Source organism: Camelus ferus, chromosome 15, assembly GCF_009834535.1.
Source record: "Camelus ferus isolate YT-003-E chromosome 15, BCGSAC_Cfer_1.0, whole genome shotgun sequence".
Lineage (NCBI taxonomy): Eukaryota > Metazoa > Chordata > Mammalia > Artiodactyla > Camelidae > Camelus > Camelus ferus.
The window spans coordinates 7,078,797-7,102,361 of NC_045710.1; the positions used below are offsets into that span (position 1 = coordinate 7,078,797).

General features: G+C 33.3%; 1 protein-coding gene across 9 annotated transcripts in view; it reads right to left on the bottom strand.

The window, feature by feature from the left end:
* Positions 1-23,565, bottom strand: part of ROCK2 (Rho associated coiled-coil containing protein kinase 2) — a 123,896-nt gene that overhangs the window by 31,634 nt on the left and 68,697 nt on the right. For all 9 annotated transcript variants that reach the window (XR_004326118.1, XM_032497032.1, XM_032497031.1 and 6 more), the window contains exons 5-11: positions 19,111-19,371; positions 9,759-9,903; positions 7,269-7,407; positions 5,209-5,300; positions 4,242-4,401; positions 2,718-2,781; positions 2,065-2,076 (exon numbers count right to left, since the gene is read on the bottom strand). Coding sequence is in view for 8 of the 9 variants with exons in the window: in XM_032497032.1 (XP_032352923.1) it covers positions 2,065-2,076; positions 2,718-2,781; positions 4,242-4,401; positions 5,209-5,300; positions 7,269-7,407; positions 9,759-9,903; positions 19,111-19,371 (873 nt within the window). In the remaining variant the exon portion in view is untranslated. The remainder of the gene's footprint in view (positions 1-2,064; positions 2,077-2,717; positions 2,782-4,241; positions 4,402-5,208; positions 5,301-7,268; positions 7,408-9,758; positions 9,904-19,110; positions 19,372-23,565) is intronic.

The window sequence follows — 23,565 nt, forward strand, 5'->3', positions numbered from 1 at the left end:
TTGTGCTTATAAGGTAATAGATAAAAGGTCTATATTTGAAACAAGTATTTGGAATATTTGAACATGCTAAAAATATATTAATATATTCTTAAAATGGGGTGGGAAGGGATAAATTGGGAGTTTGAGATTTGCAGATACTAACTACTATATATAAAATAGATAAACAAGTTTATACCGTATAGCACAGGGAACTATATTCAATATCTTGTAACTTATGGTTAAAAATATGAAGACAAATATATGTATGTTCCTATATGACTGAAGTATTATACTGTACACCAGAAATTGATATAACATTGTAAACTGACTATACTTCAGTAAAAATTTATTAAAAAATAAGAATGTAAGATCTTCCCATTTTCCAGAGAAGACATACAGATAGCCATCAGACATGAAAAGATGCCCAAAATAACTAATTATTAGGGAAATGCAAATGAAATGAAATACACAATAAAATATTAATTACCTCACACCTGTTAGAATGGCTATCATCAAAAAGACAAGAAATAACAAAAGGTGGGGAGCATGTGGAGAAAAGGGAACCCTGTGCCCTGATGATGAGAACATAAATTGGTACAGCCACTACAGAAAATATATGTAGATTCTTCAAAAAAATAAGGACAGAAATACCATACAATCCAGCTATTCCACTTCTGGGAATTTATCTGAAGAATATGAAAACACTAATTCGAAAAGATATATGTCCCTAATGTCCACAGCAGCATTATTTACAATAGCAAAGATATGATGGAAACAACCTAAGTATCCATCGATGGATGAATGGATAAAGACAGTGTGGTACATGTAAACACTGGAATACTAGTTAGCCATATGAAAGAATGAAATCTTGCCATCTGCAACATGGATGAACTTTGTGGGTATTACATTAAGTGAAAGAAGTCAGAAGGTGAAAGACAAAAACTGTATGGTATCATCTATGTGGAAACAAATTTTTAAAAAGGAAAGAAAAAAACAGAAAAAAACTCAAAGACAGAGAACAGACTGGTTGTTACCAGAGGGAAAGGGGGTTGGGGGTGAACAAAATGAGTGAAGGGGGTCTAACGTATGGTGATGGATGATTACTAGACTTTTGGTGATGATCACATTGCAAAGGACACAGATGCAGAATCATAATGCTGTACACCTGAAACTTATATAATGTTACACACTAATTTTATCTCAAAAAAAGAAAAAAAGGAAAGAAAAGAAAAGAAAAAGAATATAAGCTCTTCTTTATATCTTCCTACACTGTGCCAGGCACAACATGGCAAAAAGTTGTCATCAATAACTCTTTTGGATAAATGAGAGCTAATTAATTACAAGTCATCTTGCCATACTTAACTCTTCTTATCAGCCTGATACGTTAATCTTTAAACTAACTTTAGTAGTAGTAAAGTACAGAAAATAGTAAATAATCCATTTTTGGAGCATTATTGCCTTTATAAAGAATAAAATTTTTGAGTTCCTTTTGTGTTTTAAGTATAATAGCAGGAGGCACTTTACAAATATTGTCCCATTAGTTTTAACAAAAACTAAAAAGATGGGTAGTGTTATGCCTATTGAATAAAGAAATCCGAAAAAGGTTAACAGCTAGTAAGTGGCAGTGCCCAAAATAGACCCAAGTCTGTTAGATTCCAAGGCCAATGTTCTTTCCACTATGCTTTATTAGGTTCTCCATGATTTCTTAAATATTTCATGTATCTTAAGCAAAATTGTTTATTTCCCTAGTAAGAAAATATAGGCCAGTAAACTAGTCAAGTTTAACAGCTTTTGGCTGCTACTGCATTAGTATAATTTGATCACAACAGTTATCACAAGCTAATCAAAAGTTCTTGCTGCTAGTTATATATCCTTAATAAATAAAAAGAAGAAAATTACATAATACATATTTTAAACAACAGAGACATAAGAGCAATTATGAAAGGAATACTTGGTAGAAAAAAGGTTGGGAAATTCTCTCTTGGGTAGATGAAGTACTCCAAAGCTAGGTAGAACATGATTATATCAAAACAGCGCCAGAGCGGTGAGTGTTTCTGTTTTTCAACATATTTGACTTCAACATACCTCTTGACTTTCCTATTTAAAACAAAACAAAACAAAAATAAAAATGCTTGTTATGCTCTGTAAAATGCCTAAAACACAAATCATACCAAAATTATCTTACCAATTCTTTTTAGTTTTTATAAGTTTTGAAGAGAAATATGTTTAGCATCCTCATTTATGTGTATATATGTGTGTATGATTTAGCTCTGTATGCAGTTACAAATTATAGATGTCACAAAATAACAGTACATAAAACTTTTTTTAAAAAATTGTAAGAGTTTGATAAAACTATCCTTCATATGAATTGATTGATAAATATTCAAAATTTAAATCTCTCCACTATTTCTGTATTCTTACAGCTAATTATCTATATTCTTTTATAATACTTAAAGTATTTCCTAACTAATAGAAAATACAGCTGCCTGTAAACCTATTCCATCACTTTTGCTACTAAAACTAAGCCTAAACCCACGTATAATTAATTATCTTTTTACTAGCCCTTGGATCTCACACAATGATTCTTGTCAAATATGAATCATTTCAATGTTATGCTGAACTGGACTGCAACAAAAAATGCTATCTAAAAGTAGCATCAGTGAACTTCTAAAATGCATAGATACTACTAAAATACTTGAACATGTGATTAAAACAGAGTAGTAAAATTTTATACATACTTCATTCTTCCTTGACTGTATTGAATCATTTTCTCTACAAGAGGGAGGAGAGTCACTTAATAACCTAGAAGGAAAGGCAGGAAATAAATTCTTTTGCATGTCATTTTAATTCATTTTCTAATACTGAGTTATTCTCAGAATTAAATTCCAACCACGAAGACTTTTTCTTTTCACTTCAATATATATTATTAAATGAAGCTATATTTCCCTCTCATTCTTTCAGATGTTCTAGTCTTAACATTGTTGAGGCTGGAATCACTTCCCCACTTCCTCTCATTTTGAGTAAGTATTTTATTCTTCTTTTCTAGAAATTTTCTAGAAAGGGATGTCTCTCCTCCTTTTCAAAGATAACATCTCTTGATCTCCAGGTCATAATACATAAATCATCACTTCTATTTAACTGTCAGTTTCTCTTAACTGGGTCCTTACTCGCTGCTTATAAAACATGCTTGGGTTTCTCCTGGCACTGATATTCTCATTTTAGTTAGTATTACAATAGTTTTCAGAATACTGTCTTTAGCAGATGAACAACTCATCCTTGTTTGCCTGGGATTTTCTCGATTTTAGCATTAAAGTCCCACACTACATCCTAGGAAACCCCTCAGTCCTGGGCAAACTGTAATGGTTGATCTCCTCAACCATTACATACATGTTAGTATCAAAAATTTCATAAATATGTTTCTCAAATGTCTTTAGTGCTTCACCCAACTATTTAACAGTTTTCAGTGGCTCCTCACTGCCTGTCAAAGTCAAAAGTCTCTTCCCACAGCATATAACAATCAACTGTTTACTATTCTTGCCCTGTCTTTCCCTAAATTCCAATTCCTATCTATTTCTAATCTTATACCCAATACTCACTGACCAATATTTATGGACTGATCCTGTGCCAAGCTCTGCACTAGATGGAGGGATTACAGGCAAGAAAACCACAGTCTGAGTCCTCCAAGTGGTCATACAACAGTGATACACACCCTGTATTTGAGCCCTGCTGGACTAGACTACTCTGCTCCCAACCTATGCTTACATGACAAGCTTTTGCTCCCACTGTTAATTTCCCCAACACACTTACCTAACCTCCCTATGTCTTGGCCACTCAAAACCTTTTCTTATCTTTAGACTAAAATACCACCTCTTCCCTGAAGTCTTACCTGACTTCCCCCTACCCTCATCCCAAAGAGATGTGACTTTTATTTTTTGTCTGAACCATCTCAGATCTTTTTGGTACCTTTCTTAAGGCAAGTATCACATTCTACCCTTCATTATGACTATGTAATTCCCTTATATCCTTCATTAGTTGACAAGCTCCTTCAAAAGCAGGTATTTGGTCTTAATCTATATCCCCCAAAGAATACAGAACACTGCCTTACATTCATTTGTAAATGAATATCATAATAGTCATTGAAAAAATTCAGTTTAAAACAAATTAACACTTTATCTTCCATAATTCAGAGTCTCAAAGTTAAGATAATTCTTTATAGCTAGATGCTAAAAAACAATAAAAGTGTAACAAAACAAATCACATACAAATTTTCTCTATAATAGGTAAATCCTATAAAAGGCAGCTGATTCCCCACAAAAGCTTTAGGAATTGGAAAGGTTTCCACATCTCCTTTGTCATCTTCAATATCATCAAAATTGCTGCTGTCTATGTCACTGCTGAGTTCAGGTACCACAGGAGCTGCCGCTATTAAAAGGAAAAAAAACCAAATTATTTAATAATAATATATATGATGAAAAAATATAAACCACCCTCATCTTGTTTTGTATTACTCATTTTGTATTATTAATATATTAATATTAACATATAGAGATATGTGATTAATTAACAATACTATGATTTACTATAAAAAATTTTAGTAATAGACTATTTTATCATTTCAAAGATTTAAAATTTTGTAGGTGTTTTATGATTATATTAGATCAGTTTTAAACATAGGTAAATCAATTAAATAAGGAAAGCATATATTATTCTAGGTATTAAAATTACAAGCAGTAATAACTTGGTAAACATTCTTTAGCCTTCAGTTTTCTACATTCTTTAAGCAGAAATACTTCTTACTCTTAAGATGAATTAGTATCAAGTACACATAAATTTAAAATGAATTACTATGTTTATCCTAGTATTCACCAAAGTACGGTTTCCATAAATAATTACTGATTCATTAATTCAAATATTTGAATTAAAGAATTATATTTTCCCCAATCTGAAAATTATTAAGGGCCATAAAACTTAGCTTGACAAATTAAGAAACCTATAATATTTATTATAGAAGCAGCAGGAAATAAATACATACTAGTTTGTTAAGATACTGAGGTAATATTAATTTAGTTATAAATATTGCTTCAGAACAAACTGAAATGAAACCTCTCAATTTAAAAATTAGCATTAAGTGTTCCAGACATATTTGTTAATTCAAAAGAGGGATCAATTTTTGAGATTTAAAATGCGCTGGAATGGAAATATTTAAAATATTTAAATTTATTGACTTACTCTCTCTTATGTTATCCCAATTCCACTGATCATTCTTAAAGAAAGGATGTTGCTTGATTTCTTCTACCCCATTTCTCCCAAGTCGTACCTCCCTAAACAACGCAGTTAAAAATTGTATTATAAAGAGTAAGATATTATAAATACAACTCATCTCAACAAGAATCGAAATGAAATAAGGATCACAAATGAGTTTGAGATTAAAAGCTTCAGCTTAAATGTTTCTCAAAAATAAGCAATCTCAATTTTATAGTATATGATAGTAAATGCTACGGAAAAGAAAACATGTTTCCATCTATACTTTGTGTCAAAAGTACATATGAGACTTTTAATTAAAAAAAATCACCAGTGTGTGCCAAAACCACAAGACCAACTTCAGGATGTAAAATGGATGGAGGTGTAACTTTTGACACAGAAGAGTTTTTCAAAATCTCTCTAATAAAATGTTATTTAAAAAATTCTCTCCCCTTCTTAAAAAGAACTCATATATTATGTTTGAAGCTATCCATATTTGCTCTGGATATCTCTATACTTATATTAAATATAAATTATTAAATATAAATATACATTACACTTATATTAAAATTATCATTGTCAACATAAGAAAAATGTTACTAATAATTTTATTCTCTGACCTTTCGAGTTTTCAATGAAAACTGTATGGAAATAAAAACTATCTGTTTTCTTAATATGCCCCTGGAGTTATGTTTAATATAAACATGAAAACCTATGAACTTTAGAGGGAAGTGCTCCTAGCCACACTAATGCCACTAAATTCTGTTTATTAACGTACACTATATCAAACTGTTATATATTTTACGTTTCAACACAAATTATGGTCATCCCCCATCAAGCCCATCGTCCAGTCCTCAAATAAAACATTATACAGAATTTGAGTTTATCAGCATAAATTGTTTATTAATCAGGTAATTAATAATCTTAAAGTTTTCTTTTACAAATCATTGATAAACATATAAAAATGATTAAGCTCTCTCATGAAGAAAAATATAAGTAATTTTCCTTGCTTTGTGTGGAAAAAGGAAAAATTCGTAACACTTAGTTTGATGACAATTAGGGACACAATTATTAATAACGGGGGTCAAATCTGCAACTCAAGTAGGTAGATTTTAAAATGTGCATCCCAGAAATCCACCTTTAAGATTTTTATCCTACAGAAAGTATGCAAATATAAATGTATGAGGACAGTCACTGCAGGACTGCTTGTAACAGCAACTGGCTAACAAACAACAAGGTGTGCGGAGGAGTCATAGCACCTTAGAGCTAGAAATGCCTTTAGCTATCATCTAATCTGATCTCATCATTTGAAGAATGAGTAAAATTATTCCCCTCAAAGTTAAAATAATTTTCCTAAAATCATAAAGCTAGTGAGTTAAGTCTAGACTGAGGTGCAAGCATCCACTGGTATGTCCTGGTCCTTTGGCTCCTATCACAAATATGAAATGGGAAACCAGGAAAGAACTGACTAGAGAGGGCAAGGAAGAAACTCTGAAAAGCTTTCTAGCTTCTCTTTTTGAGGTAGGTTTTCACAACAATGTTCATCTGTTTTGTTTTGAGAAATATAGACTTTCCAGGACAGAGCTGCTCACATTCAAATCCAAATTAAAAGGACTGGGAAGGAGGCACTCCCAAGTCAACCACAGGTATTTTTTAAGATTATTAGTTTTTGAGTATTTATCTACACAAAATGTTCTTCTCTCAAAAGTTATACAATCAAGAGCAATATAGCTTAATCACCTTAGAGGCTAAAATATGAAAAAAACAGTTTTATTTCTCTCAAATGCATTTATTTTACAAAGTTCTATTTTTCTCTTTTTGGACATGAGGGTTAAGATTAGAGTTAGATTACCATTGAGCTGCACATACAAAATGACAGGGGTAACCCAACACCAGGCTCAGAAGTAGGAAAAGGATAAGCCAGAATTAAATGCAATTTGGATAAAGAGAAAGATTGATTTCGTATGTAAATAAGAGTTAGGTATGCTTTCATTTCTATAAATCCAAAAGTTAAAGGATTTTCTACAAAGAAATCAAATGCATATTACCTATCTGTTAAGAAGGCACAGATGAGATTCTTCGCATGTTTAGAAATTTCTGCATCTTCAGGGAAACATAGTGAGTTTTTATGATCCATGATTTTGCTGTACGTCCCTACAAGTGAATCTGCGTAAAATGGAGTGTCTCCTAAAATTCCAAGAAAGAAGACACAGAATGTAATATAGAATACAAACTAAAATTTTTTACCTAATATTTAATATGTTAAATTTAAAATTTTCACATTCATGGAAGAACAAAAGGTCTATGGGGAATCTCAGCCACACATCAAGAATATATTTAAATTTTAACCATACCGATTAACCACTGAACTTTAAGAGCAAAATAAAATCAATACTAGCTCTAGTTAGAATTTGTTGGATTTTTTAATGTATAATAGGAAAAAAAACCAATTTACTGAATAATTTAAAAGATTACTAGGTGGGGTCAGATCAGTGAGTCTTCTAATGCTTCAGCTGAATCAGCCTTTTGAGATTACTCTCCAGAGTTGTGTTGTATAATACAGTAGTCACTAGCCACATGTGGCAATTTAAAGTTAAAATTAATTAAAATTAAATAAAATGAAAAATTTAGTTCCCTAGTCATACCAGCCACATTTCAAGCGCTTGATGTGGCAGGTGCCTACTATACTGAACAGTGTAGAGATAAACCATTTTCATCGTGACAGACTAGACAGTGCAGCTCTAAGAGTTAGATCAGCCCTGTCACTTTACATGAGGTAGCTAGGCCCAGATAGATGATGTGTAATTTGCCTAAATTGACACACCTAGAGTTGAAAATGGCAGAAAGTCTTCCAATACAGTGTTCCTGCTAACTAATGACTGTGATAAAGAGGCAAGTGTAAAGACAGAAAAAGTTCAAGGCATCATTTTGGCCAGTATTCATCTAAAGCCACAAGGGTTAAAGGCCTTGCCAGAATGCCTTAACTACAAGTCCCCTTAATACAAACCAGACTTTCCTAAATCAGCCAAAAAGCGGTACTCGGTAGTTATTGTTTGCAAAGGGTGGTAGAGGAGAGCTTTGAATTCAAGATTTTAACTGCAGTGGATTCCTTTAAATGAAGTCCAGTGCCAACCAACCTGAGCAAGCACCAGAGCAGGCAAAGAATACTGCAAATCAGTGCCATTCAAACTCATTAAATTCAGCTCTAAGTTAAAAACAGTAGTAGGAGGTTTAATTGGTCTCTTCAAATGAGTCATGGGACTTCCTCCAAAGTACAGTATTTTTTAAATCCCTAGGAGACTCTAGGCAAATGAAGGAATATATTCTACTTTCAAAAGATTGTAAGACATATCTCATGCACCATCAGCTAGGACCCAGGGGTGCGGAGAAGAGACAGCTAGCTGAGAATATGTGGTGTGTTTGAAGAGACCCACAACAAAGACAAAGGTCGAAAACAAAGTAGGTCACAGCATGACATGAGACTAGGCACAGCAACATAAATGCTACACATACACAGATGGTCATCAAGAGAAGGCACTTTATGTCACAAAAAGTTCCATGACTAATTGTTACTTAAATTTCTTCTGATTTTTTAAAGCAACAAGCATACTCAGTTATTATACAGATTTTATAGATTTACATTACCAATTTCTTTTAGAGTCATCTCCTAGAGAATAAATTCCCCAACTTCTAAAATTACATTTTCAATTCTAAAGTCATTTCATATAATGATATTAGCCTTAACACATTTGCTTCAGAAAAGAAGACTTAGCTACATCTCGCCTCATCCCTAAGCCAGGTAATTCAGTCACTGGCTACCTTGGTCAGAAGATATTTCTGTGACTCTAGTACTTAGGAATTTAAAAAATGAAATCTATGATATAATAAAAGTTTTGAAATACATGAGCCTTTCAAATTTTGATTTGGTCAAAGTGAAAGAAATTATTAAACTTGCCTCTGAGTTTTCTGAGATCGAAACATTATAAAATACATTAATCTTGATAGTCAAATGGTCAATAATTATATTTATGATTTGTTTTACTGGAATCACTGAATATATATATAAGTAATAAATATAAGAAATACAGCTTACAAAAATTACATAATTACATAAACAAAGTACTTTCAGTTCTCTATTATTATTGAAACAAGTACTAACAGCCTTATAATTTCAAATATTTACAATAAATACTACTGATTAAGAAAATCTTAGAAGGAAGGCCCACTGTAGCTGTAAACTTGCTTCTTGTTCTAATATTTTGTTAATACAAAAACGTCTATTGGAGGACTACTTTCCAGCAGTATAATTTTAAGTCCTTTCAAATTCTGCACAATCACTGTGGCAGGATGAAGCTTGGTTTTAATTTTACAATAATCAGTCATACCAAAAACCATTAATTCAAAGTTTCTAGAAATTCCACTTCTTCCCTAGGACAGAGGCAATTAATCATTATCCTTACAGTCTCAAATTCTTGACTTAGAAATACAGTATTATAAGATGGGTTTTGAAAAGAGAACAAGTTAAAATATTTACTTACCCACCAGCATCTCAAAAAGGAAAACACCCACAGACCACCAATCACATTCTCTCCCATAGTAACCATCACCCCCTTGTGATTTCAGAACTTCAGGTGATATATAATCAGGTGTTCCAACTGCTGTATCACAATGCACCATGCCTGTCTGGGTAAAGTACAAAAAGAAAAAAAGATGTATATAAAATGTGTGTAAACACATATACGCATAAGCAAAACTAATTCATTTATTCCTACAGATACACTGACTATACATTGCTACCAACAGACCTTCATTGTTGACATGGCTTTGGGAGGACAGGGGATAAATACATTATAAAATGCATACAAATGTCTGGATTATGGGAGATCAGGGATAATTTTCGAACTCTGAGATACAGGAGGCTTCATCAAAGGTGGTCAACTCCATGGGAATTCCATGTAAATCTACGTTTTTTTGTTTCTTTTTCTTACACTGTAAGTTACAAGGGAAGTACAAAATGTGGTCTTAAGGCACCTAATCTGGGGAAAAGAAAAGAATCATTAGAGAAAGGAAGCTTTGATATTTCCGAAGAAACTGCAGTAATTAAGATTAAGGCCTCTAGAGGATGGATAAAAGAAAATGGTTCTTCTTAGACCAAGAAAAAACTGGAGGAAACAGATCAAATGTTTAAATCAAGATCTTAATAGTTTGAGAGCCACACCTCCAGGTTGTATATTTAGAATACAGAGCTGCAGCATCAAGATATTTGGCAAAATGATAAAAACACCCCTTTCTATGTTTAGTTTCAGTGAATAATAAGATAATCCCTATCTGATGTCTTTTTGACAAGGGTAAGAACCATTGTAGATATGAACTATGTGTGTATTTTGTAGCATGTGTATTATATATATTTGCATTATCTGTATATTTTGCAAGATTAAACCACTATAGGATACAGCAGTACAGTGCTGAGTAACACTTGTTCATCTCCAGCTCTGTTCAAACTTGCAAAGATTTTACATATTAGTCTAAATGCCCTTCATTTCCTTTACCTGCCCAGTAAAGAATGTGTCACCTACATTCCTTCTAAGGAATCTATACAAACTACCAAAACACTAAGTATTATGACCACCTTGGTAAAAGGAAGTTTAATGTATTTATAAACATGATTTGTGTAAATACTTTTAAGTGTAATAAAATATGTTAAATATGGGAAATTCACTTCAAAAGCAACCTTTATATTCCTCAAATCAACAGGAATAACTCAATGATTTTATTTTTCCAAGTATACAGCAAGTAGAGGTCATTTTTAGACTGAACATTAATTAATAAAATTAACATTTTGCAAATAATTGAGCAAATTATGAGGGTAATGGTTTATATGGGTTACTACTTAGGATAAAAAATGAAGAAGACAGTGCCTGACTACAAAAGGCAGGGTATACAGTTAATTTTTATCATGAACTATCCTATATTTTAGACTTCTACTGGAGGAAAATTTTACATAGAGACTTACAGGGTAAACAAAATCTCATTTCACACGTATCCACAGAAATTAGACTTCAAAAAAATGGATCTTGCGAGACTTAAGAGCCAAAACGTAACTGGACACACACACAGACACACACACTCAACAATGCCACTGAAAGAAAAATTATTTAGCATTCAAAGGTTCAGAGGAAGACGAGAAAAGGGTAAGACACAAAAAAGAATTGGTATAAAGTTAGGCTGTAAAGGATAGACAAGTTAGGCTTCAAAGGAAAGAAAGTTGGTATGGAAACTTAGAAAAAAGGGCAAAAACAAAGGAACAAAAATTATCTTATATAAACCAAGTTCAAGAAATGCAGTGAAGTCCAAATGACTAAACGTAAAGTTTCACAATGATGAAAACGGCAAAGGTAAGATGGAGATCAGTCTGAATAACCAATCACTTACAGAGTAAGTATTTTGGTAGGACTGAGAAATTTTCACTAGGTAAACTATGTCACTGGTACTCTGCTTTTAAAAAATTAATATTCTAACCACAATTTCTGGCAAGCATATTGACGGTTAAAACTTTTTTAAGTAAATGTTTGGAAAGGATATTTAAACACTGTCTCATTGGGAAATTCTCAAATTTGATGAATATATAATCTACATTTATGATAAATTTCTCATCCTATTCTAAAGAAATACAGGAAGGCTAAACCAGAAACTAAAAAGATTGATTTATCTACAGAGGGTGAGTGGAAAAGGGGTAGAAAGAAGCCAATATAGGAAAAGAGAAGTAGGACAAGGAGGCAGTGATCCGTCTCTAAGAATGCAATTTGTTTAGTTCTGACCCTTAAACCAGAGAAATGCTTCACATATCCAAAAATTAAACAATTAAAATCAACTGGATATGGGGTAACTCTAAATGGAATACCAATGGTAAGAAATGAACCTGTTTCATAAATTAAACAACACAATCACACCAAAGAGGGTAGGGAAGAAAAGAACTGACCTAGGTAACTCTGGAAAACAGTTACTTTAAATGAATGCTATACTGCTAAACACAAAAATATCTGCACATAATGCATCCTAGTTAGTAAATTGTCTGTCACAGGGGTAAGAGACTGGCAATTTGAAACAAATTTTATGTGTATACTAGGGTTGAACAAGTGTAGATAACAACAGGTTTCTCATTGTCCAAAAAAGGAAAAGTGCAAAAAAGAAAGGAGGAAGACTAAAATGAACCCTGTGGTGCAGGACTACAATCTGAAGTATCAATATGAACTCTTTAATTTTTAATATAGTTTATATACAAACAGATAAGTACAGAATTAAATATGAACATGTGTGTGTATGTGGGTTAGTAAATATAGTGTATACAATATACATATGTCCACTGATAGTGCCTAGAAGTAATAACATTCTAGGAGCAATGGGTGTATCTGGTACCCAAGTATTGACTGACATTTATTTATTTATTTTTATTGAAGTATAGTAGATTTACAATGCTGTATTAGTTTCTGGTATATGGTGTGGTGATTCAGTTATATTTTTATACACACACATTCTTTTTCATTACAAGTTACTACAAGCCATTGAATATAGTTCCCTATATTTCACCGAATACAGTAGGACCTTGTTTAACTATTCTGTACACAGTAGTTTATATCTGCCAATCCCAAACTCCCAATTTATCCCTCCCTCCCCCTTCCCCTGCTGGGAACCACAAGTTTGTTTTCTATGTCTGAGAAGTTTCTGTTTTGTAAGTAAGTTTGTTTGTAGCATTTTTTAGATTCCACATATAAGTGATATCATATGATATTTGTCTTTCTCTGACTGACTGACTTCACTTAGTATGATAATCTCTAGAATCATCCATGCTGCCAATGACATTATTTCATTCCTTTTTATGGCTGAATAGTATTCCTGTGTGGGGTGTGTGTGTGTGTGTGTGTGTGTGTATCTCACATGTTCTATACCCAGTCATCTGTCAATGGACATTTAAGTTGCTTCTATGTTTTGGCTATTGTAAAAAGTGATGCTAAGAATACTGGGCTGCATGTATCTTTTTGAATTAAGAGTTTTCGCCAGATATACACCCAGGAATCACATGGCAGGATCATACAGTAAGTCTGTTTTTAGTTTTTTAAGGAATATCCATACTGTTCTCCATAATGGCTACACCAATTTGCATTCCCACCAACAGTGTGGGAGGGTTCTTTTTCACCATAACTTCTCCAGTACTTATTATTTGTAGACTTTTTAATGATGGCCATTCTGATCAGCGTGAGGTGGTACCTTGTAGCTCTGATTTGCGTTTCTTGAATAATTAGTGATGTTGAGCATTTTTTTCATGTGCCTGTTGTCTGTGTGTCTTCTTTGCAGAAGTGCCTATTTAGATCTTCTACCCATTTTTTGATTGGGTTGCTTTTTTTTTGCTATTGAGCTGTGTGAACCACTTGTATATTTTAGAAATTAATCCTTTGTTGGTTGCATTGTTTGCAAATATTTTATCCTATTCCTTAGATTGTCTTTTTGTTTTACTTATGGTTCCCTTTGCTGTGCAAAAGCTTTTAAATTTAATTAGATCCTATTTGTTTATTTTTGTTTTTATTTCCATTACTCCAGGTGACAGATCCAAAAAAACACTGCTGCAATTTATGTCAGAGTGTTCTATGTTCTCCTCTAGGAGTTTTATAGTATTTGGTCTTTACTTTTAGGTCTTTAATCCATTTTGAGTTTATTTTTGTATATGGTGTTAGAGAATGTTCTAATTTCATTCTTTTACATGTAGCTGTCCAGTTTTTCCAGCACCACTTATTGAAGAGACTGTCTTTTCCTCCACTGTATATTCTTGCCTGCTTTGTCATACATTAATTGACCATAAGTGTGTGGGTTTACTTCTGGACTTTCTATCCTGTTCCATTGATCTATGTGTCTGTTATTGTGCCAGTGCCATACTGTTTTGATTACTATAGCTTTGTGGTATAGTCTGAAGTCAGGGAGCCTGATTCTTCCAGCTGTTTTTTCTCAAGATTGCTTTGGCTATTCAGGGTCTTTAAAATTTTAAATTTTTTTGTTCCAATTCTGTGAAAAAATGCCACTGGTAATTTGATAGGGATTATACTGAATCTGTAGATTGCCTTGGGTAGTATGGCCATTTTAACAACATTGATTCTTCCAATCTGAAAACATGGTATATCTTTCCATCTGTTTGTGTTGCTTTCGATTTCTTTCATCAATGTCTTACAGTTTTTGGAGTACAAGTCTTTTACTTCCCTAGGTAGGTTTATTCCTAGATATTTTATTCTTTTTAATGTGATGGTAAATGGGAGCAAATATTGATTTTTTTAAATACCACTCTTGAATAAAAGGAATTAGAGCTTCTTGCAGAAGTGCTTGATTCCAGGCTGGGAGAGAGAAAATGTAAGTGTTCAACAACTCATGGTGACAAAGAGAGAGAAAGGAGGGAAGGGAGGAAGGCAGAATGGAAGGCAGGCAGGCAGGGAGGAAGGGGAGGAAGGCAGAATGGAAGGCAGGCAGGCAAGCAGGCAGGCTCCAAAAAAGATACATGTCAAAAGGATAGGAGCCAACCTAAAAAGATTTCACAAGATAAGCAAACTTCAGGCTGAGTTTCAGAGTGTGAGTAGGAATTTGCTAATCAGACTATATTTGACAGCATATATGAAGGCTAGGAATCATGAAATACCATGATATAAAAAGAACCATATGTAACTTAAGACCTCTGAACAAATGGTCAAATGATAGAATGAGGTTGAGAAGTAGGTAGGGGTCATAAGAAACTTCATAAGACTAGCTAAGGAGTTTGAACTTTATTCAGTAGGTGACAGAAATCTACTGAAGGGTTTTAATCTGGAAAGCAACATAAACGGGTATGCATTTTCAAAAGCTTCCTCAAAAGTACTTTATCTTAAATGGATCAGATAATGTGTGCTTGCTAAGTATAGCCAGTGTTTAATAACTGATAAAATATCATATATCAAAAGATATACTGAAAACACAAAATTGGTCAATCATAAATCTTGGAGTTGATCTAAGAAACTATTCAAAATGCCTCTTGTGAGGGTGGAAAAGAAAAACTGTAAATGGAATTCTTAATTATCAGAAGCACTGAAAGCTTCAGCTTGACTGCTATACAGGCAGGAGCCTGTTCAACCCATTTTAACAACTAAAAATGAGCACCTGTACCAGGGGGCCCTTTCTCAGAGAGGCACATTCCCTCCTTGCTTTGTAAGATTCCTGGCTAGTGGAAGGTTCTGCTTTTTGTGTTCTATCTAAAAAGACAGCCCAACTGGCTTAGAAACCCATTTCCACTGGCATTTTGTGGTACCAACAGGCACAAAACTGCCTGTTATTCCAACAATTCCCTGGGTACCAATTATTATTTTCATCAGAGCTCTGGTTACAAAGCTGCATAGCTTTTGAATGATCTGTCTCTACTGCTCCCATAAACATGCTCTTTTAAATGTATTATTTTGCAGAAAATAGGGTTTTTCAGAGACATCAGCAGAAACACCTATATTTTAAAAACTGATGTCACTTGTAGAAAGGTTAAGAACAGTAACATTTTACCTACTAGCTTTTAAAAATTTACAGCCACTATTTAATCAAATGGTATACACCAGAATATTAATGGATAAAATCGTATACTATTTTCAGTAATTTAAAATACTAACATAAAACATCCCTTAAAAGGTGGTAAAGGTTGCTATGAAATGCATAATGGTTGGCAAAGTGGGAAGTCAACTTGCGTAATTAATGCAAGTAATTTAAAGGCTGTCACTGAGGTAATCTACATGTAAATATACTGTGACTTTCACTCACATCCAGATATTTTTTTCAGGGAGAGAAAAAATAACAGTATCCAGAAAACTGTGTAATCTACAATCTATCCATGATAGAACTTAATGAAACACTACTCTTATTTGTGATAGTAACCATTTCAGTCCTTATAGGTTATAGTTTTATAGCTACATTTCATTTTTGCTTTTATCCATGACATAATGTTTTATAGGAAGCCAGAAGAGCTAAAAAATAATCGAAGCATTTTTGTCTTTATTATAGATAAAGGGTTAGCAAATTTTTTTCTGTAAAGAGCTAGGCAGTAAATATTTTAGGTTTTGTGGGACACATAGGGTGTCTGCTGCATATTTTCTTTTTTTTTAAACAGTCTTTTAAAAATGGAAAAAAGATTTTTAGCACAGGAAGCATATAATACCAAGCCACAGGCCAGATTTGGCCCTGTGCTCCAGTTTGCCAATCCCTTCTACAGATACAAAGATGAGTAAGAATGAAACTATGAACGTTTCTAATGGCATTGAGGCCATAATTATCAAACAAAGGCAAACAAAGTGATGAACCTGAAACTTGCAATAACACTATTCACATTAACAACATAACAAAATTATAAATTACATACTACAGTTTTAATAAAAAAAAACTCCCCTGTTCTTCAACATTATGTAACTGCTCTCATTATTAATATTACTTGAAGAATGGAGGTTTGAGGTAAAACATTTTTAAAGTTCCGTATTTAAAATACATATTTTACTATCAAAATTAAGGATTTCTGTTCAAAGACACTGATGGGTAGCAGACTGGAAGATGATTATCAGTGATTATCTGTGGAATCACCACCCAGATTATATAAGGAATCCCTGCACATCAACAAGAAGCCAATTTTAAAAAGGTCAAAAGATACACAACACAGGTAAGTTCACAAAAAAGACCAACAAGCATATGGAGAAAGGTTTAACATCAACTATCAGGATGACTACAAAGTTTAAAAGCTACTAACTTACACCAATGAAACTGGTAAGATTTAGAGAGTGAATAAAAGGAAGGGTGAGTGAGGACAGGGGGAGACAGGATCTCTCATGCACTATTAGCAAAAGTTAAATCAACATTTTCACTTCTAGGGTTTATATTCAGAGGAAACCCTTGTCAGAATAGGCATGAGAGGAAAAAAAAGAATAGACACGAGACACGTATGAAGATGTTCAGCATGGTACTTGCTGGTAACAGAGAGATGAGTGTGACTTAGGGATCCAAGACAAGGAAAAATAATAAATAAAATTAATAGATACTATAGAACACTAAACAGCAGTAAGCTACTTTTACATATATCAGGAAGAGCTATAAAACAGCGTTGAGTCAAAAAGGTAAACAAAGTGACAACCATCCACTATATTATTTATACATATGTAAACTATACTAACAGTCTGCAAGAGCTTACAGTAACCACATTACAGTAGCTGTGTATTAGGGACAGAGATTAAGACAGAAACTGAAAGGGAGAAAATATAATTTTGAAAAAATTGGGGCCTTTGTGTAAACTACTAATGACAATAAGCTATGAGCCAAAGAGCATAATTAACTCAACCATGTGTACTTGAATTAAAAATAGTAAACAAAATTATGTATGCTACATTTTATTTTGCCTTATTAAGAGACAATTTCAGATATTTAAATAGCTTAATTTAGTATTCGCTTATGTGCTTGTAGAACTATTCTGTAAATCCCATATTCTAACCTACTCTTCTGCTCTCACACTCTACACCTTTCTTTCCATAAATCACTTTTACTCACCTTAAAAACAAGTGGTATGATTTCTCTGCACCCTCCTAAAGGTTTCTGGTTTGATTAAAATTAGAATACACTCATGGAAGTGAGCATATAAACATCATTGATTATGTACAACAGAGATAAAAAAGTTTAGCATTGTATTAGAAAATTACCTCATATTTCATACTTATTAAAGATAATTTCATATTTATCTTCAAATTAATCACTTCATATTATGATAAATACCACAAGAGGGAGCTTTGAGTACAGATACTCCAACTACTAAACATTGATTAATGTATGAAGAACAGACATAATAACACCCTGTGAAAAAGGCCAAAGAACCAAAAGGACGCTAAGTTTTAGCTGGGCGGACGGGACACACAAACCCAGACAGATGAAAGCGGCTTGTAAGTACAGCACAAATTCTAGATAACTAAGGCCATTGCAGACACTGTGACAGAAGAGTGATTGGTCAAGTTAGATTATCAGGGAGAACTTTCCATATGAGGTAAAAATCTGAGCTGAGCTTGTAAGCATACAGATCGCTGATGATGGCAGGACAATCAATGAAAGTGAGCATCATACAGATGGCATAAATTAAGAAGTACAGAGAAAAGAAAATCAGTTTAATTCAAAATAAACATCTTAACAGGATAACTAATAAGAATACATAGGAAATAAAACATGAGCCATCTCCATCAGGAATTACTGCCAGGAATTAAGTACACGTACAGAGGAAAAGACAAGAGATAAAAATTTTGTAACAAAATCAACATCATAATTAGCTAAGAGGTTAATGCTACTGAATCTATTAATCATAGCATGAATTGTTCAACAGGTAAAAACACCACAACAGATAATGCCTTCAAATTTATTCTATATGGCTGATGCAGATGGGGTTGGTAGGAGTTGGGAAATTTATACCTTATCTCTCTTTTCAAAGGAAAAATACAGAAATGATAATGGTAATGGAAATACCCATGGACCTTAATTTATATTTCGTGTCCTACTTCTTCACCTAGATCATTATAATCATAAACTAGTTTTGATTGGTAGCAAATGCTTGTCAAGATGAGGAAGATAACTATTTAAGTTATCTGAGTTCTTTCTTATTTCTCTTGGATTTAACAAATCTACAAATAAAGCAGTCTACAGTAGATGAATGATTACTAAAGGAAATGTTTTAATTTGGATATTTTACTACTTGTTTGAGTCATTACAGTTAGCAAAACTAAATTTATCTTTGTTTAAAACTATAAAGTCCAGATTGGAAGTGTTCCTTTTATTTTTGTCCCTCAAAACACTAGCATTCTTTTTTACTTGCTTGTTACTTACTTCATCCATCTTCATACATGTGCCAAAATCTGCTAATTTTAGATGTCCGTGTTTATCCAAGAGCATATTGTCAGGCTTCACATCTCTGTGAATTAAACCCATGGAGTGTATGGCATCCAAAGCAAGAACCACTTCAGCAGTATAAAATTTGGCCCACTTTTCAGGTACATCATAGTTACTCATAAGGTTTACAAGGTCTCCACCAGGCATGTACTCCATTACCATGTACAGATATTTATCATCCTGAAAGGCACAAAAGAGCTGGAAAACAAAACAAGAAGAAAAAAATTTAAAAAGAAGAAAGAAAGTCAAAATCATAAATAGAGCAAAACCCAAAAATTGTTACTATTGAAAAAGACAAATTATTGTCTAACCAAAACAGAGTTGAACTTTATGAAATCTTTGATTTTTAGATTTGGACATCGTTAGTGGAAAACCAGTTATCAGGCAAAACTTTTATACAGGGTATCTTCTTCATGCTTAGTAACAAAATATACATAAAATGAATCATTTCCCCTCTTGGAGAATATAGGAATCTACTTAAGTAGAAATATTTTAAAAGAGAAATTGAATGAGGAACATAAAAGGTACAAGAATGACAAAAGAGTCCATAATAAAAAAAAAAAGCCCAACTTTCTGAAAACATAACAAATTATTGCACACAACTCTCACAGAAGAGAACTGAGGAGGCAACTAAGATACCAGCATCAATAGGTCAGGAACGGGGCCTTCTCTCTTCCCTTCCCCACCATCCTGCTTATAATAAGCAGTAAGTGGCAGTGTTACCTGCACCCAGACTAAAGCAATGCCATTGGGACCAGAGAAATAAGACAGCAAGCTAGGTTGCTACTGACGCCTGAGAGACCAGAGAAACCACAAATTCAGAAGGAAAGGTATCTGTACATTTCACCCAACAACATGACCCACCCCTCCTAAAAGGAAACAATGCCAACAGAAAAGATTTCCACAAACAAACAAGAAAGAGATAGAAAACCAAGAATCAACATTTCAGAAAAATCAGTACCATGAAATAGAGGCAAAGCAATTCAAGAAACAGAAAATTAACAGCCAAGGAAATGCTTAAATAGGACAAAGCAAGAACAGGTTTACATATATGAATCAATACCCTCAAAACAGTAACAAGTCACATCAATTAAACAACAGGCTGATACGGAAAAAATCTGAAGCTTTGTAATTAAATACGACTGATAAGAGACAAACAATCACTGAGCTAGAAAATTGAGCAAACTAACTTTCCTTGAACATATTAGAGGATTCAGAGATGAAAAACAGCAAAATTAGCAAAGCTCCAACATCTATCGAAAGCAGTCTGGAAGAAAACATAAAGCAGAAGGAAAAAAAAAATGAAAGAAATAGTAAATTAAAAATTCTACAAATGAATGAAGTAAAAAAAAAAATCTAAGATTGAAAGGATCTCAAATGAAACAGAGGGAAACTAAGACAGTCAGTTCTAAACTCTCAGAAATCCAACAGAAAAATCCTAAAGTTTCCAAAGACAAAAGCTATTTTATGTACAAAAACATAAAATAAATCACATTGTCAACAAACTTCTCAACCAACACAACAAAACAGCAGAGTTATATCTTCAAAGTTTTGAGGGAAAATAATTTTGATCCTAGAATATAGCAGTCTAAAAAACTAGTAATATGGCTAAAATAAATATGTATTACATCATGCAAATTCTTAGAAATCTTGTAACAAACCACTTCTGTAAGAATTGTTTAAGTATACAGTTAAGACAAAAATAAACAAATCAAGTAAGAGGATTATGTGAGACACTGAAAAAGAGGCAAAGAATCTAGAAAAACTTATTAAATACAATTACTGACACAAAATTAAATACTTGGAGAGGCAAGCCAAAATCAGAATAATTTTAAAATGGAAAGTAGTGACACGCAAAGAAGGGATGAAAATGTAATATAAAGCTGGTTACCAAATTGAGAAAGTGTGTGTGTGTGTGTGTGTGTGTGTGTGTGTGTGTAATGCTACCAACAATAAATGATAAAAGAAAAAGTATTTATAAATGGAGACACCCATGTTCCTAGACAGAAAGACAATTGTTACAAAGACTGCAATTCTCCAATTGATCAGTAGAATCAATGCAAACTAAATCCTAGCAAGTTTTTCCCAGAAATCAACAAACTAATCCAAAAATTTACATGGAAATGCAAAGAATCCAAAAAAGCCAAAACAATCTTGAAATGGAACAAAGCAGGATATTTCCCAATTTCAAAACCCACTACAAAACAGCTGTTACCAAGGCAGTATTGGTATACTATAGGGATAGACATACAGATCAATGGAACAGAATTGAAGCCGAGAAATAACCCTTATATTTACAGCCAATAGATTTTTTTCTGAAAACAATGGTGCCAGAGCAATTTACTGGGAGAAAGAAAAATCTTTTCAACCAATGGTGCTTGAACAACTGGATATTCACAGGCAAAAAAATGAACATTTTTATACCTTTACTTCACAGCATACTCAAAAATTAAACTGACACAAAAAATTTCATCAGAATAAAAATTTTCTGGCTTTAAAAGAGACTATTAAAAAATTAAAAGACAAATCACAGATTGGGAAGAAATATTAACAAGCGGTATATGTGATAAAGTATCTAGACTATATAAAGGACCCCTACAACTCAATAAGATGAATAACATTTTTTTAAAGGGCAAAAATCTGAACAGACATTTCACCAAACAAGATATATGAGTGGTCAATAAGAACATGAAAAGACCCTCACTATCACTAGACATTAAGAAAATGCAAATTAAAACCACAATGAGACACTATTTGATACCCACCAGAATGGCTATAATAAAAAGGACAGAAACTATCAAGTGTCGGCAAGAATGTGGAGAAACTAGAACCTCATATACACTGATGAGAACGTAAAATGGCACAGATACTTTGGGAAACATTTGGCAATTTCTTAAAAAGTTAAACATAAATTTAACAAATAACTAAGGATTCCACTCCCAGGTATCTACCCAAGAGAAATGAAGTATGCCCACAAAAGACTTGTGTGCAAGTGTTCATAGCAACATTATTCATTATTTATAGCAGCCCCAGTGTAAACAATTCAAATGTCCACCAATTGGTAGGTAAGTGGGCAAACAAAATGAGGTATATCCATATTCTCTGTTTCCACCCCAACTGGGGATACTACAATATAATTCTAATGTTAAGCACCTAGAGTTAGCATCAGATCCCCCAAGACTGCCCTCACTTTGGCACTTTGGGAGTCCCCATGCCACCAGCATTTCTGATTAACTAACTACAAATTTAGGAGTTCCCATGACCCACTTGGTCTCAATAATTCACTAGGATGATCCATAGAACTCAGGAAAGCACTACACATATGATCACAGTTTTATTGTAAAGGATACAGACAGGGTGAGGTCTGGGAGGAAAGAGAGCTTCTGCACCTTCTTGTGGAATCAAGGTGCATGACCCTCCCAGTACATCAAGTGTTCACCAACCAAGAAGCTCCACTCAGTGTCAACCTCCAGTTTTTATTAGGGTCTCATTACATAGGCATGATTAATTAAATCATTGGCCATATGATTAAATTCAATTTCCAGTCCCCTTCCAGTCCCTGAAGGTTGGAAGCATGAAAGCCCCAATCCTCTAATCATGTGTTCATTCTTTCTGGTGATCAGTCCCCCTCCCACAGTTATCAAAAGGCTGCCAGGAGTTGCCTTATTAGCGTAACAAAGACAACCTTATTACTCAGGAAATTCTAGAGCTTTTGAAGCTCTGTGCTAAGAACTGGGGGCAAAGACCAAATATATTCCTGTTTAAATCACACCATATAATATGCTATGCTCTTCAGCACTAAAAAGAAATGAAGTACTAAACATGTACAATGTGCATAAAGTTTAAAAACAATATGCTAAGGGAAGGAGATCAGATCCAAAAGTCAACATACTTATGATTCCATTTACCTGAAATGTCCAGAAAAGGCAAATCAATAGAGACAGAAAGCACAGCAGTGGTTGCCTGGGCTGGCAGGGGAATGGGAAATGACTGTAAGTGGGTGTAAGTGATCATTTCAGGATGATGAAAATGTTTCAAAAATCAGATTTTAGTGATGGTTCCACAACTCTGTAAGTTTCCTTTAAAAAAATCACTGAATTATACAAATTGATGGCAAATAATTTAATAATGCAGCTTTAGTTGTAACAGACAAAAATTGAAAACAAACCAAATGTCCATGAACAGATGAACAGATAAACTGTCATATATCCATACAATGGAATACTATTCAGCAATAAGAAGGAATGCATCATGGATAAATCTCAAAACAATTTTGTAGAAGGAAGCCAGATAGGATGGGATTAAAGTTAGACAGAACAGTATAGAAAAAAAGGTCAGTGAACTTAAAGACATAGCATAAAAACTATACAAAATGAGGCACACCTGAAAAAC